Source organism: Dipodomys ordii, unplaced genomic scaffold, assembly GCF_000151885.1.
Source record: "Dipodomys ordii isolate 6190 unplaced genomic scaffold, Dord_2.0 Scaffold64, whole genome shotgun sequence".
NCBI lineage: Eukaryota > Metazoa > Chordata > Mammalia > Rodentia > Heteromyidae > Dipodomys > Dipodomys ordii.
Genome location: NW_012267280.1, coordinates 1,798,191 through 1,810,417, shown reverse-complemented (window position 1 = coordinate 1,810,417; position 12,227 = coordinate 1,798,191). Strand labels below are relative to the sequence as shown.

Sequence of the window (12,227 nt, the reverse complement as noted above, 5' to 3'; positions counted from 1 at the left end):
TAGCTACTTAAGAGGTCAAGATCTAAGGATCGTAGTTTGAAGCTAGCCTGGGCATGAAAGTCTATTAGACTCAGTTATAAACTACTGAGAAAAAGCCAGAAGTGGCGCTGTCGCTCAAGTGGTAGAGCACTAGGCTTCAGTACTAAGAGGCTCAAGGATGATGCCCAGGCCCTGAGTTCAATCCCCAGGACAGGCAAACAAACAAACAACTCTCCTGTCCTTTAGAAGAACTGATCCTGGAGGCATTTTGTCACAGTAACAGAAAACTGACCATTGCAAAGGCTGAACTCTGGTATCAATGAACGTAAGGATGCTGTGGTCCCAAAGCCCAGACCCTGGGTGGGGTACACGTGGGGGACACAGGAAGTCTCTGGAACAAGAGGGTCCTGCAGCAAAGCCTCTGCACATAAGCAGCGAAGGTGGCTGCTGCCAGGCAGAGTCCATTTACGGGTTGCACAGGTGGCATGGGGGAGAGGGAGGGGGGCACTCCAGAGGGCAGTCAGGGTGCACATCTCCAGGACAGCCCAGCAGGGCTCGGAGGCCGGGTGCAGCCAGGATTTCTGGGGACAGCACGCTGCTGGCGTGCAGGAGCTGGGCCTTGCCGGCCGTGGATGAGGTGTCCTTTGGTGGCGCTGGCTGGTGTGGGGACCTCCAGTGGTGACCGCCAGCTCCTGGGGTTTCCAGTGTGGCCAAGGCTGGACCTGAGATGGCCCTCGGGTGGGCGGCGCTCAGCTGCTGCCCTCGCTGTCCTCACTGTCCCCGTAGGCACCCAGCTGGCTCAGGGAGGAGGCGCCGGGCGTCTGGGGCACAGGGCCGGCTTCCGTCCCACTCTGTGGGGCACCTGTGAGGGGCAGGGGCGGGCCGATCAGCTGTCCTGGCATGGAAGGCCGCCCCCCCACCTCCGTGAGGAAGGCTGGAGGGAGCCCATGGCCAGCCAGTGCTATCCATTTGCGAAGCCCAGGGTGGAGGGTGGAGGTGGCGGGTGTGTCCTGACCCACCACCCCACCCTGGAACTTGCCAGAAGAAAGCAGAGATGGCCCCAAGGGCAAAGATACCACCACGAGGCAGATGATGAGGTCCCACAGTTTGGGCCTTGCCACCCCCCCGCTGTGTGGCCTGGGACCAGTGGCCACCCCTTTCTGGGCTCGTCCTTACACGCGCAGCACTGGGATTCCTGTAACCGATGGCTCATGGAAGCCCAGCGCTGGGGTCCCCTAGCGTCCTCAGCAATGGGCCCTGACTGTCAACGGCCCCTCATTACACCCCATTTCACAGCACGGGAAACAGGTCAGGGCTCAGGGCCAGCACAGCAGCTAGCTGGCCTGGGACACCAGGGCCCTGAGTCCAGCAAGAAGGCGGTGAGCCATGCTGAGGCACTTACCTGGGGCCTTCCCCTGGCCCGGGCCCTCGGCTTGTGTCTTTATCTTCTTCACCACCACCAGGCCCGCCAGCTGCGCCCTGCCATCCGCCTTCCTCTTGGTCTTTGGAACCTAGTGGTGTAGTGGGGGGAGGGGGAGATACCACACGATGGGAGGGCACCTGCCCCAGGTTAGAACTGTTCTGACCTCCTCGACCCCAGCCCACGAATGACCCTGGTAAAGCAGCTGATGAGCTGGCCAGCTCTCTCCCCTGCTCTAAATTACAGGCATTGAGCCACCGGTGCCCAGCAAAATGGTTTCTTAAATGCAAAGAAAAACCAAGCCAGGCACCAGTGGTTCACACCTGTAATCCTAGCTATTCAGGAGGCTGAGATTTGAGGATTGGGTTTTGAAGCCAGTCCAGGAAGATAAATCCAAGAGACTCTTGTCTTCAATTCACCAGAAAAACAAAACAAAACAAAACAGAAAGAGGCATGGCTGAAATGGTAGACCACAAACCTTAAAAAAAAAAAAAAGCAGCCAGGCGCTGGTGGCTCACGCCTATAATTCTAGCTACTTAGGAGGCTGAGATCTGAAGATTGTGGTTCAAAGCCAGCCCAGGCAGGAAAGTCCATGAGACTCTTATCTCCAATGAACACCAGAAAACTGGAAATGGCGCTGAGGCTCAAGTGGTAGAGCTTGAGTTGAAGAGCTGAGGGACAGCGCCCAGGCCTAGAGTTTAAGCCCCACAATCGGCAAAATAAAACAAAATAAAATAAAGCCATGTGATAATGTGAGGCCGTGTTGAAGCCCCAGAATCTGCACAAGAGCAAGCCGGCCAGCTGGCTTTGCTGTGACATCAGAAGATTGATGGCTGAGGGAATGCAGCCCACGTCTATGCTGTCTGCTAACCTTGATGGATCCTCAGCTGGGACACCACTGCTGACACTCAAAACTACATTTCCCAGCTTCCTTTGCAGGATATGGTCAGGTAGTTATGCTCTAACCAATGACAGGCTGGTATAGGGATAGGAGGGGATGTGCCCCCCCCCCCAGGCATCCATCTCCTCCCAGAGTTCCAGAGGTGCACTGACCACCACCCAAGGCAGGTGGCCTTGTGGGTCAGGCTAGACAATTAGGGGGACAGGCTGGACCCTCAGGCCACGGGGCAGCCTCTGGGGCTGTGGCTGCGCGCACTGATGAGATGGAGAGTGGACTGCTATGGAGCTGGGTGGACAAGACATTTCCTGCCCACCTCTCCTATTGGGCGAGGCCTCCACAGCTCGGCCAGGTGCCCCAGCTCCAGCCACAGTGAGGAGCATGAGGGTTGAGCCTGCAAGGACCAGTTCCCCTGGCTCTTCCCTGTGCCCCAGCTGGACAATCTGGCTGGTGACATCCACAGGGCAGGAACGATGCTCCAGGAGCCCCCAGAAGCCAGGTCCCCTGTCACGCTGTGGAGTCCTGGGGTATCACAAGGGCCCCCGCTCCCACAGCTTCAACGGGAAACAGGAAATCACACACAACATGCTCCGGCCACCTGGCATGGCACCGCACGAGCCCCTGCGGGCCGGGCCTGGCTCACCTCGTGTAGGATGGCGGTGGGGCTGGGCCTGACCGCAGGCCGGGGCGCGGCGGGAACAGCCTCGTCCTCTGAGTCTGAGTCCTCCAGCAACCGGCCTCGCCGAGCCTCCTCTAGCAGGGCCCTGGGGGACAGAACAGAGGAGCATGGAGACCTGATCTGCTAGGGCCAAGGCTGTGGGGACCCTCTGTCAAGGAGCATGGGGCCCCTACTGCCCTTCCCTGCCCTGGAACAGAGGACTTAAAGTCGTCACCTCTGCTGGCTGGGCTGTGGCTCAGCATGGGGAGATTGCTTGCTTAGCACAGAGGGATCCTGTGTTCCCCAGGGGAGTAAACATGTGGGGTGGGGGTGGGAGGGCTCAGGGACGTCTCCCTGTCTCCCCAAGGACACTGGAGTCTCAGGAATAGGCACCCCGCGGTGACTCACGCCGTCTCCCGCTCGTCCTCCTCCTGCTGCTGCTGCTGCCGCTCCTCCTGGGACAGGCGGTGCTGGCGTAGCATGGCCTCGAAGTCCACGTGCGCCTGGCGCTGGTTCAAGTCCTTCAGCTCCTGCAGGTTCTCCAGCACCTCCATCTCCAGCTTCGAGTCCCTCGTGCGGTTCTCTAGCACCTGTGGCCGTGAGGCGGGGGAGCTGGCGCTCACAGGGATCCAGATACCAGCCCCCCTGTCCTACCTGGGCCCCACTTGTGGAAGGAACACCGAGGGCAGGCAACCAACCGCTGGAGGCCACACAGCTGTGTAGTGGGGTCGCCTGTGAACCCACAGGCAGAGGATGGGCAGAAAGGATCCAGTTGAGTCAGGAAGTCTGGATTTCCAATCTGGCTTCATCAGTGAATGTAATCATGAGAAATTTCACCAAGTAAAGGTGGGCACCTGCAGCCGGGCACTGCTGGCCTATGCCTGCATTCAGCTACTCTGGGCACTGAGATCTGAGGATTGTGGTTCAAAGCCAGCCCAGATACAACAGTCTTTTTTTTTTTTTTTGGGTCCGGTTGTGGGGCCTGAACTCTGGGCCTGGGCGCTGTCCCTCAGCTCTTCAGCTCAAGGCTATCACTCTACCACTTGAGCCATAGCACCACTTCCAGTTTTTTTCTTTTTGCTTATGTGGTGCTGAGAAATCGAACCCAGGGCCTCATGCATGCAAGGCAAGCGCTCTACCACTGAGCCACCTTCCCAGTCCCCAGATACAACAGTCTTATCTCCAATGAACTGCTAAAAAGCTCAGGTGGTAGAGTGCTAGCCTTGAGCAAAAAAAAAACAAAAAACCTGAAGGATAGTGCCCAGGCTGTTCAAGCCCTACAACTGACACACACACACACACACACACACACACACACACAAAGGAAGGAAGAAAAAGAAAAGCACCTGCTATTAGGTTCTCAAATGCCCCAAACCCTCCTAGAAACAGAAAAGGCAACTGAGGTGCTGCAGGCCTTGGAGCTGGGTGGTAGAGCCAGCCTGGCCTGGCTGTGGTGCTTTAGCGCCTTCTGCTTCTGTGGGGCCTTGCTGTCTTTTGCCCTCTAGAAAGTGGCAGTTGTTTGGGTGGTTTTAAGTTTGTGCATAAATTGGCCACTGGTAGTTCCCTCCTGTAATCCTAGCTACTCAGGAGGCTGATCTGAGGATCCTGGTTCAAAGCCAGCCTGGGCAAGAAAGTCTGTGAGACTCTATCTCCAATGACTCACCAAAACGGCAGAAGTGGAGCTGTGGCTCAAGTGGTAGAGCTCCAGCCTTGCGTGAAAAAGCTCAGGGAAAGTGCCTAGACCCCGAGTTCCACAAAAAAAAAAAAAATCGTCCTACAACTTTTCTGTACAATGGAGGCATAGTCTGGACACGGCAGCTCACTCCTGATAGAACAGATGGACAAGGCGCCACTTCCCAGCGGAGGCTGCAAAAGTGGCTGCAAAAGTCACGTGACCTCCTGGCTCTCCCTGGGGGCAGCAGACGCCAGGTAGGGAAGAGGCTCACGCAGTGGCGTGCCACTGCCCATGGGGTGACTGCCGAGGCCTCCTGCCCAGTTATGTGTAAAACCAGCAGGGCCGCCGGAGTCTGCAGCCCAACACAGCCCCGGTCAGACCTTCCGATCAGGTGGCCCCCACGCAAATGTCTTCACCAAAACCTCATGGGAGATTCCAAGCCCAGGAGAGACAAGAGCCTCGCAGCATGTTGTGTGGGACTCTCGGTTCTGGATCCCAGATCCCAGGCAAGGATGGAGCTGCACCACAGTGAAGAACGACAGAACTTCGCACCATAGCTCACCTTCATGGGGTTGTTCAGCTCCTCATCCTCCCTCTCCTTCTGCACGCGTTTCTCCTCTTCCTCCAGGAGCTTCTCAGCCTGGAAGTTCCTTGTGGCCCCGTGCTCCATGGTATAGTCTGTGTTTTCAGGGTCTGTCTGGGGGACGTGGGGGACACAAGTCAGCTCTGTGTCCTGGGACAATGGATGAAGACACCAGCAGCCGGGGCACTGCAGCAACTTTATATTCCTTCTGCTCTCGTTTCCTTTTCTTGTCTTATTGCTTTGGCAGCTTGTTCTTTGTAAAGCTCCTATCTTCTCTATGGAAATACCCAATTCCCTGGCATGGGCTTTAAGCCCTCTCTGCCAGCCCTGCTCACTGTCCAGCCTCCATTCTGCACCCTCTATGTTGCTGCCCTTTTATTTATGATGTGCTAGTGTTACAGGAAGGTGCTATGACAACCAGCAGGCAAATCTATTTTGGTCAAAGGAAAAAAGTTTATGGTAAAAGAATATATACTCAAGCTGGGCACCAGCTGCTCACGCCTATAATCCTAGCTACTCAGGAGGCTGCGATCTGAGGATCACAGTTCAAAGCCAGCCTGGACAGGAAATTCCATGAAACTCATCTTCAATAAAAAACTGGAAATGGATGCCGGGCGCTGGTGGCTCATGCCTGTAATCCTAGCTACTCAGGAGGCTGAGATCTGAGGATCGTGGTTCAAAGCCAAAGCCAGCCCGGGTAGGAAAGACCAGTGAGACTCCTATCTCCAATAAACCACCAGAAAACCGGAAGAGGCGCTGTAGCTCAAGTGGTAGAGCTCTCGCCTTGAGCTGAAGAGCTGAGGGACAGCGCCCAAGCGCAGAGTTCAAGCCCCATGACCGACAAAAAAAAAAAACGGAAATGGTTTTGTGGCTCAAGTGGTAGAGCACTTGCCTTGAGTTGAAGAGTTGAGGGAGGGGCAGCGCCCAGGCTCAGAGTTCAAGCCTCAGGACTAACAAAAAAAAAAGGGTGGATGGGTGGGAATGTGGTTAGTGGTAGAGTTCTTGCCTAGCATGCATGAAGCCCTGGGTTCCATTCCTCAGTATCCCATAAATAGAAAAAGCCACCCCTTGGCACTGTGGCTAAAGCGGTATAGTGCTAGCCTTGAGCAAAAGCAGCTTAGGGACAGTGGCTAGGCCCTGAGTTCAAGCCCCAGGACTGGCAAAAGAAAAAAAAAAAGAATATATACTCAGCCTAGAGCAGAAGTGTATGAATGGTGTCTTAGGTTCCCTGTCCTGTTTTGTCTTGTCCATAATTGTGATAACAATGAATACGAAAAACGTAGGCTGGAGATATAGCACAGTGGTAAGTGCTTATCTACATGTGTGAGGTTCCAACCCCAGTGCTGCTGAACAAACATGACTTTTACTGACTGTATTCAAGGCTGGGCCTTGAACTCTACGCCTGAGCGCTGTTATCGCTTTACCACTTGAGCCACAGCACCACTTTAGGCTTTTTCTGTGATTAACTGCACATAAGAGTCTCATGAACTTTCCTGTCCCAACTGGCTTTGAACTGCAATCCTCAGGTATCAGCCTCCTGAGTAGCTAGGATTATAGGCATGAGCCACCAGGCCCGGCTGACTGTACAGTGTTCTACCAGATGATTTGCCTGTCGGGTCTGTTACCTTACAGCAGTCTATTCTACTAACTTTTTGCATGTAGAAGTAATGATGTCACCAACATGGTCCCCAATTTTCTGCCATCAACTGAGTGGGGTCTCCTGGGGCGTCAGAAGCCTTCCCTGTGCAATCTGACGGGAGCAGCGGAGGGGGGCGGGCGGGGTGGTCTACCTTGAAGGTGATCTCAGCCAGGCAGCGTGTGCACTTGATGTAGAAGCGGAAGATGGGCAGCCCCAGGTAGACCTCGTTCTGCACGGTCTCCTTGCGTGCGTTGAACTTCTTCCCCTTGTAGATGTACTCTCCGCACGTCTTGCACCTGGGATGGGGCAGGAGCTCAAGCCATGCCCACTGGCAGGACGCAGGGGTACCACACGGGCTCTTACACCCACCAGGTCTCCACCCCGGCCTCAGAGCTGAGTGTCCGGACTGGTCAGAAGCAGACCTGCCACCATGGGGTATCCATCCACAATACCCCACCAGGGAAGATGGACTTTTGTCACCCTGGCTGCTAGCCCCATCGGGCTAGCCTCCTGCTCCTACAAACACCTCCAGCCTGCTCCTGCCCCAGGGCCTTTGCTTTGCCATTCCCAGAGTCTGGGGAAGAGAGAGAGAGAGAGAGAGAGACAGAGAGAGAGAGAGAAAGAGAGGGAGGGAGGGAAGGAAGGAGAGAGAGACAGACAGAGAGGGAGAGAGAGAGGGCGGAGAGAATGTGCGTGCGTGCGTGCGTGCGTGTGCGTGCGTGCGTGCGTGCGTGCGTGCGTGCGTGCGTGCGTGTGTGTGTGTGTGATTCCACTTGCTCAGCTGGGGCCCAAAGCCACTCAAGGCACACCTCCAATCCTGCTTTTTATCAGTTAATTGGAAACAGGTTGGCAAACTATTTCTGCCCAGGCCAGTTACAAACTGCAAGCTTCCCATGCCTCTGGGATTACAGGCGTGAGCACCAGTGAGCAGTCTGCTGACACGGGTGCTGACACTTCGCTCACCATGTTGGCTGAGAAGCTGCCCCCTTCTGCCCCAGCAGTGCAGCGGCTCTCTGTCCCACGGACTCCGTGTGCCTGCCTAAGGTAACACCCCCCACTCCTCACCAGACTGCACAACCCGATGCAGGGGGGCCTTTGTCTGATACCCAACATCAACAGAGTGAAGGAGGGAGTGCCAGAAGAAAGGTCACCTGGAACCTTCTGTTCCTCACCGACCCAAAGGAGCAACAGGTATATGAGATATCAAATGCACACAAGGGTCAGCAGTTGGATGATTCAGAACTAGTCTGAAGGGCCCGCCAGACTAAGGTTGTACCCTGCAAGGGGATGAGAGCTGAGCTAGGACTGAAGAGGTAGAGAGGAGCAGTCTTGTGGGTGCTCCAGGAAGAGGACGTAGCAGGTACAAAGGGCCTGAGGCAGGATCAAGCTAGACTGTCACCTCTGGCCTGGGGGGTGGGTGTGGGCTGCCCAACATTTGTTTCTCTTCCTTACTTGAAGCCCGAGCCCAAGCACGGGAAGTTTAATCTTTTTTTCTTTTGTCAGTTGTGTGGAGCTTGAACTCAGAGCCTGGGTGCTGTCCCTAAGCCTCTTTGTGCTCACGGTTAGCACTTTACCACAGCACCATTTCTGGGTTTTGAGTGGTTAATTGGACATAAGAGTCTCATGGGGACTTTTCTGCTCCAGGTGACTTCGGACCACAATCCTCAGATCTCAGCCTCCTGAGTACCTAGGATGACAGGTGTGAGCCATCAGCACCTGGCTTAGGAAGTTTACTCTTCAAAGAGGAGGAAAGTGAGGCTTGCAGCGGTCCACACCAGAGGCAAGATTTGAGACAGGCCAACTGTGCAGAGATGCTGGCCGGCGGGGTTCATTTGCCATGACTGGTGCCGGCCACACAGCCACCACTCACCTCATGTTGAAAGGAGCCATGAGCCGCACCACGTACTGCCGGTCCTTTGGCAGCTTGAGTTTGGGGATCTTTGACGGGTCAAAGTCTGGTGGGTAGTATTTCTGTAGGGAGGAAGGCAAGGTCAAAGGTGGAGGTGATAAGCAGGCCAGGGGCAGCGGGAAGAGGTTCCTGCAGGACCTGGGTTTGAATCATATTAGTATGAATCTTAGCACGTAGGTTACACACCACCTCAGTGCTGTGGCTTTCTTCAACAATTAGCCAAAGGGAAAAACTCAGAAGTGATGCGAGGACAGGGCACTGGGGCAGTACCAAGCTTCTATTATCTTCCTCCAGCAAAGGAGCAGGATGTGTGGAGAGCCCTTAGTGATGGAGGCTTCTACTGGGGCTGGGCTTGTGGCTCACCAAGAGAAGCCTGGTATCCACTGTTCTTCTGATTGAGGAACAAGAACGATACTGAAATTCAAGGTCCTAGATGGTTATCAAGTACAAAAGCGGGAGCTGTTCCAGAGCCCTTTTGCTCAAGGCTGCCTTCAGCCACAGCTTTACTTCATTTTATTGTGATTAACTAGAGATAAGAGTCTCACAGACCTTCCTGCCCAGGCTGGCTTTGAACTGTAATCTTCAGATCTCAGCCTCCTGAGTAGCTAGGGTTACAGGCATGAGTCACTAGTGAGTGGCTCTGTGTGTGTGTGTGTGTGTGTGTGTGTGTGTGCACGTGTGGCCTGAACTAAGGAACTGGGTACTATCCCTGAGCTTTTTTACTCAAAGCTAGCACTCTACCATTTAAGTGATAGCTTCATTTCTGGTGTTTCGGTGGTTCATTGGAGATAAGTCTCAGGGATATTCCTGTCCATGCTGGCTTTGAACCGCAATCCTTAGATCTCAGCCTCCTGAGTAGCTAGGATTATGGGCATGAGCCACTGGCATCCAGTAAAGGCAGGCCTTTTTAAGGAAGAGCAATCTTAGGTCTCCATAATATCCAAGGTGGGACATGGATGGATTGTGTGTGTGTGTGTGTGTGTGAATTTGTGTTACTTAAATTAACTCCAAGCTAGGTGCAGTGTTGAACTCCTATAATCCCTGTAAGAAAAACTATTCTTTTCTGTCACACTAAAGTGTATTTTGGTGCTGGGAATGCGGCTTAGTGGTAGAGTGCTTGCCTAGCATGCATAAAGCCCTTGGTTCAATTCCTCAGTACCACATAAACAGAAAAACCCAGAAGTAGTGCTGTAGCTCAAGTGTGCTAGCCTTGAGCAAAAGAAGCTCAGGGATAGTGCCCAGCTCTGAGTTCAAGCCCCAGGACTGGCAAAGAACAAATAAAGTGTATTTGGTATTGTGTATTGTTATTTTCTGGAATTACCTGCTTTATTTAGCTCAAGTGTAACTAAAGTGTATCTGTGCTGCTTGTTACCAGCTAGCCATGTCAGGGAGATATATTTTGTTAAGGAAGTTAAAATAATAAACTGCAATAGATAAATGAGGAAAAATAAAGGAATTAGTGAATGGCCCGCTTTCTAAACTTGGTAATCAATGATACTTAGACTGTGGACCTAACTCCTTGACAAGGGGAAGAGACAGTTTAGATTGGGATAAAAGCCTAGATAACTGCCCTCCACAGTGTACCTGACTCTGACTAGCTCTGGGTAGAATATCCTATTGCACCATTGTGAGAAAAACAAAATTGCCTTCATGAGATCTCCTATATCTCTTATCTGTCCATTCATTTATGACACCAAGGAGTTGTGCATTTCTAACATCCCAGGCAGGAGGATCAGAAATTCCAGACCAGCCTGTGCTACAGAGACTCTGTCTCAAAAACAACAAAAAATAAAAATAAAATCACAATTCCAAGTCACTGAAGAATCAGAAGATAAAATGATTTGTGTTTGCAGCAGATTTAGCGGGATGCAGGCAATACGCAGAACACACTATATTCCATGTCTCAAGGATCACTAGCAACGACCCCAAGGAGGTAGGAAAGCAAAATGTACCCACTTTACAGAGGGGGACACTGAGTCTCTCAAGATTCAAGCTGTTCAGGGTTTAGTTCTGTTGACATGACTCTGGGGCAAACTGCTGCGGCACATTGGACGAAGGGGAGCCATGGGGCTCCGAATGGGCTCTAAACAATCGGGTGGGTGCGGTGAGGTGGGCTGCGCTCCCAAGGACTGGCAGGGTCCCTCACTGGGCGAACCGAAGCTCGAAAGCAAAACAGAACCCTCCCGAGAACGATGATTGGTCAGAAACGTCGCAGGGGCGGGACCTTTGAATCCCACCCCTAAAGCGGGTGAACAGCACAGCTTCGCTAATTCCTTCCTCCTGGACGTTCGGCTACCTGAGGCGCTGACTGGATGAACGCCGCAGGAAGAGCCAATCTCAGGCGCCAGAGGAAAAGGAGGGCGGCTAGCCCCGCCCCCAGGACGTGCACCCAATCAGAGGAAGGAAGGCTCACTGAAGGCCCGCCTCCGCCCTCCGAGGGCGGTGATTGGGCGGCGTCCGGGGAACCAAGCCCGGGAGGAAAAACCGGCCCCGAATGGAAATCACCGGGAGTTGCGGCCCCTCCCCGGAGTCCGTTAATATCCCCCTGCGGGTAGAAAGGCGAAACAGCCGGATTCTTACGTTTAAAACTTTCCGCTCCGACATGTTCGCCTCCTACGCGGCTGCCAAGCTCCCGAGACTTGGTTATCTTAGGGCTTTTTGAAGCGGTTTCGACCGTCACCCGTGTTTCCGGATACGACACTTCCGCCTGTATCTCCTATTGGCTGCTGCGAACGCAGCTTCCGGTCCGTATTCAGCTCCCAGGCAACCGAGTCCCAGTGTGTTCCCACCCGACTTGCAAACACGAGGCCGCGGAATCAAGGTTCCGTGGCCGTGGGAATTTGGACCCTTCCTTTTCGTGGGTGCGTCTCTACAACTCTAGAATCACTGGTTAAAATTTTGTTCTGACACTGCGGAGTTCTGTGTTTTTCATCCTCTTTTTGCTTTGTGCTTGAACTAAGGGCTTTGCATGCTCCTTTAGCGTTATTGATTGGCCCTCTACCACTTGAGCCACGGCTCCATTTCTGCTTTTTGTTGTGTAATCGTGATATGGTGGAGGACGTAAAGATGGAATATGATATTTGACTTGGATTGTGTAAAATGGATAATGAATGATTGTAAGATATAAATGTAAGTGTGCTGTGGATAAGACTTCCCTGGTAACTCATTACTTTAGCTAGTAACTGTAATTGTAACTCTGTAACTCCATAACCCTGCCACTCTGTAACTCGAAGGCTCTTTTCTGAGCAATGTGAGCCCTAACCCTGCAGGACCATCACCACCCTTTGTTCTATTCCCCTGCTTCCCACAAGCAAAACTTCGGCGGGAAATTTAAACTTAAGGTGTGCATTTCTTGTAACAATCATTGGCTAAAACCAACACCCAGCCTCCCCCTTTTCCCGCCCTAGCCCCAAATGCTTAAAAGCCGATATGGGCTGGCACTCGGGACTGTTTCCTGGGATCCCAA

General features: G+C 53.3%; 1 protein-coding gene across 1 annotated transcript; it reads right to left on the bottom strand.

The window, feature by feature from the left end:
* Positions 1–278: 278 nt before the first annotated feature.
* On the bottom strand, positions 279–11,429 carry Ccdc94 (coiled-coil domain containing 94). Its single transcript, XM_013022731.1, has 8 exons — positions 11,342–11,429; positions 8,723–8,823; positions 7,004–7,148; positions 5,193–5,327; positions 3,364–3,545; positions 2,941–3,061; positions 1,382–1,490; positions 279–841 (listed from the first exon to the last, which is right to left on the bottom strand). The coding sequence occupies exons 1-8, from the start codon at positions 11,363–11,365 to the stop codon at positions 729–731; spliced, it is 930 nt and encodes a 309-aa protein (XP_012878185.1). The 5' UTR covers positions 11,366–11,429; the 3' UTR covers positions 279–728.
* Positions 11,430–12,227: the final 798 nt, after the last annotated feature.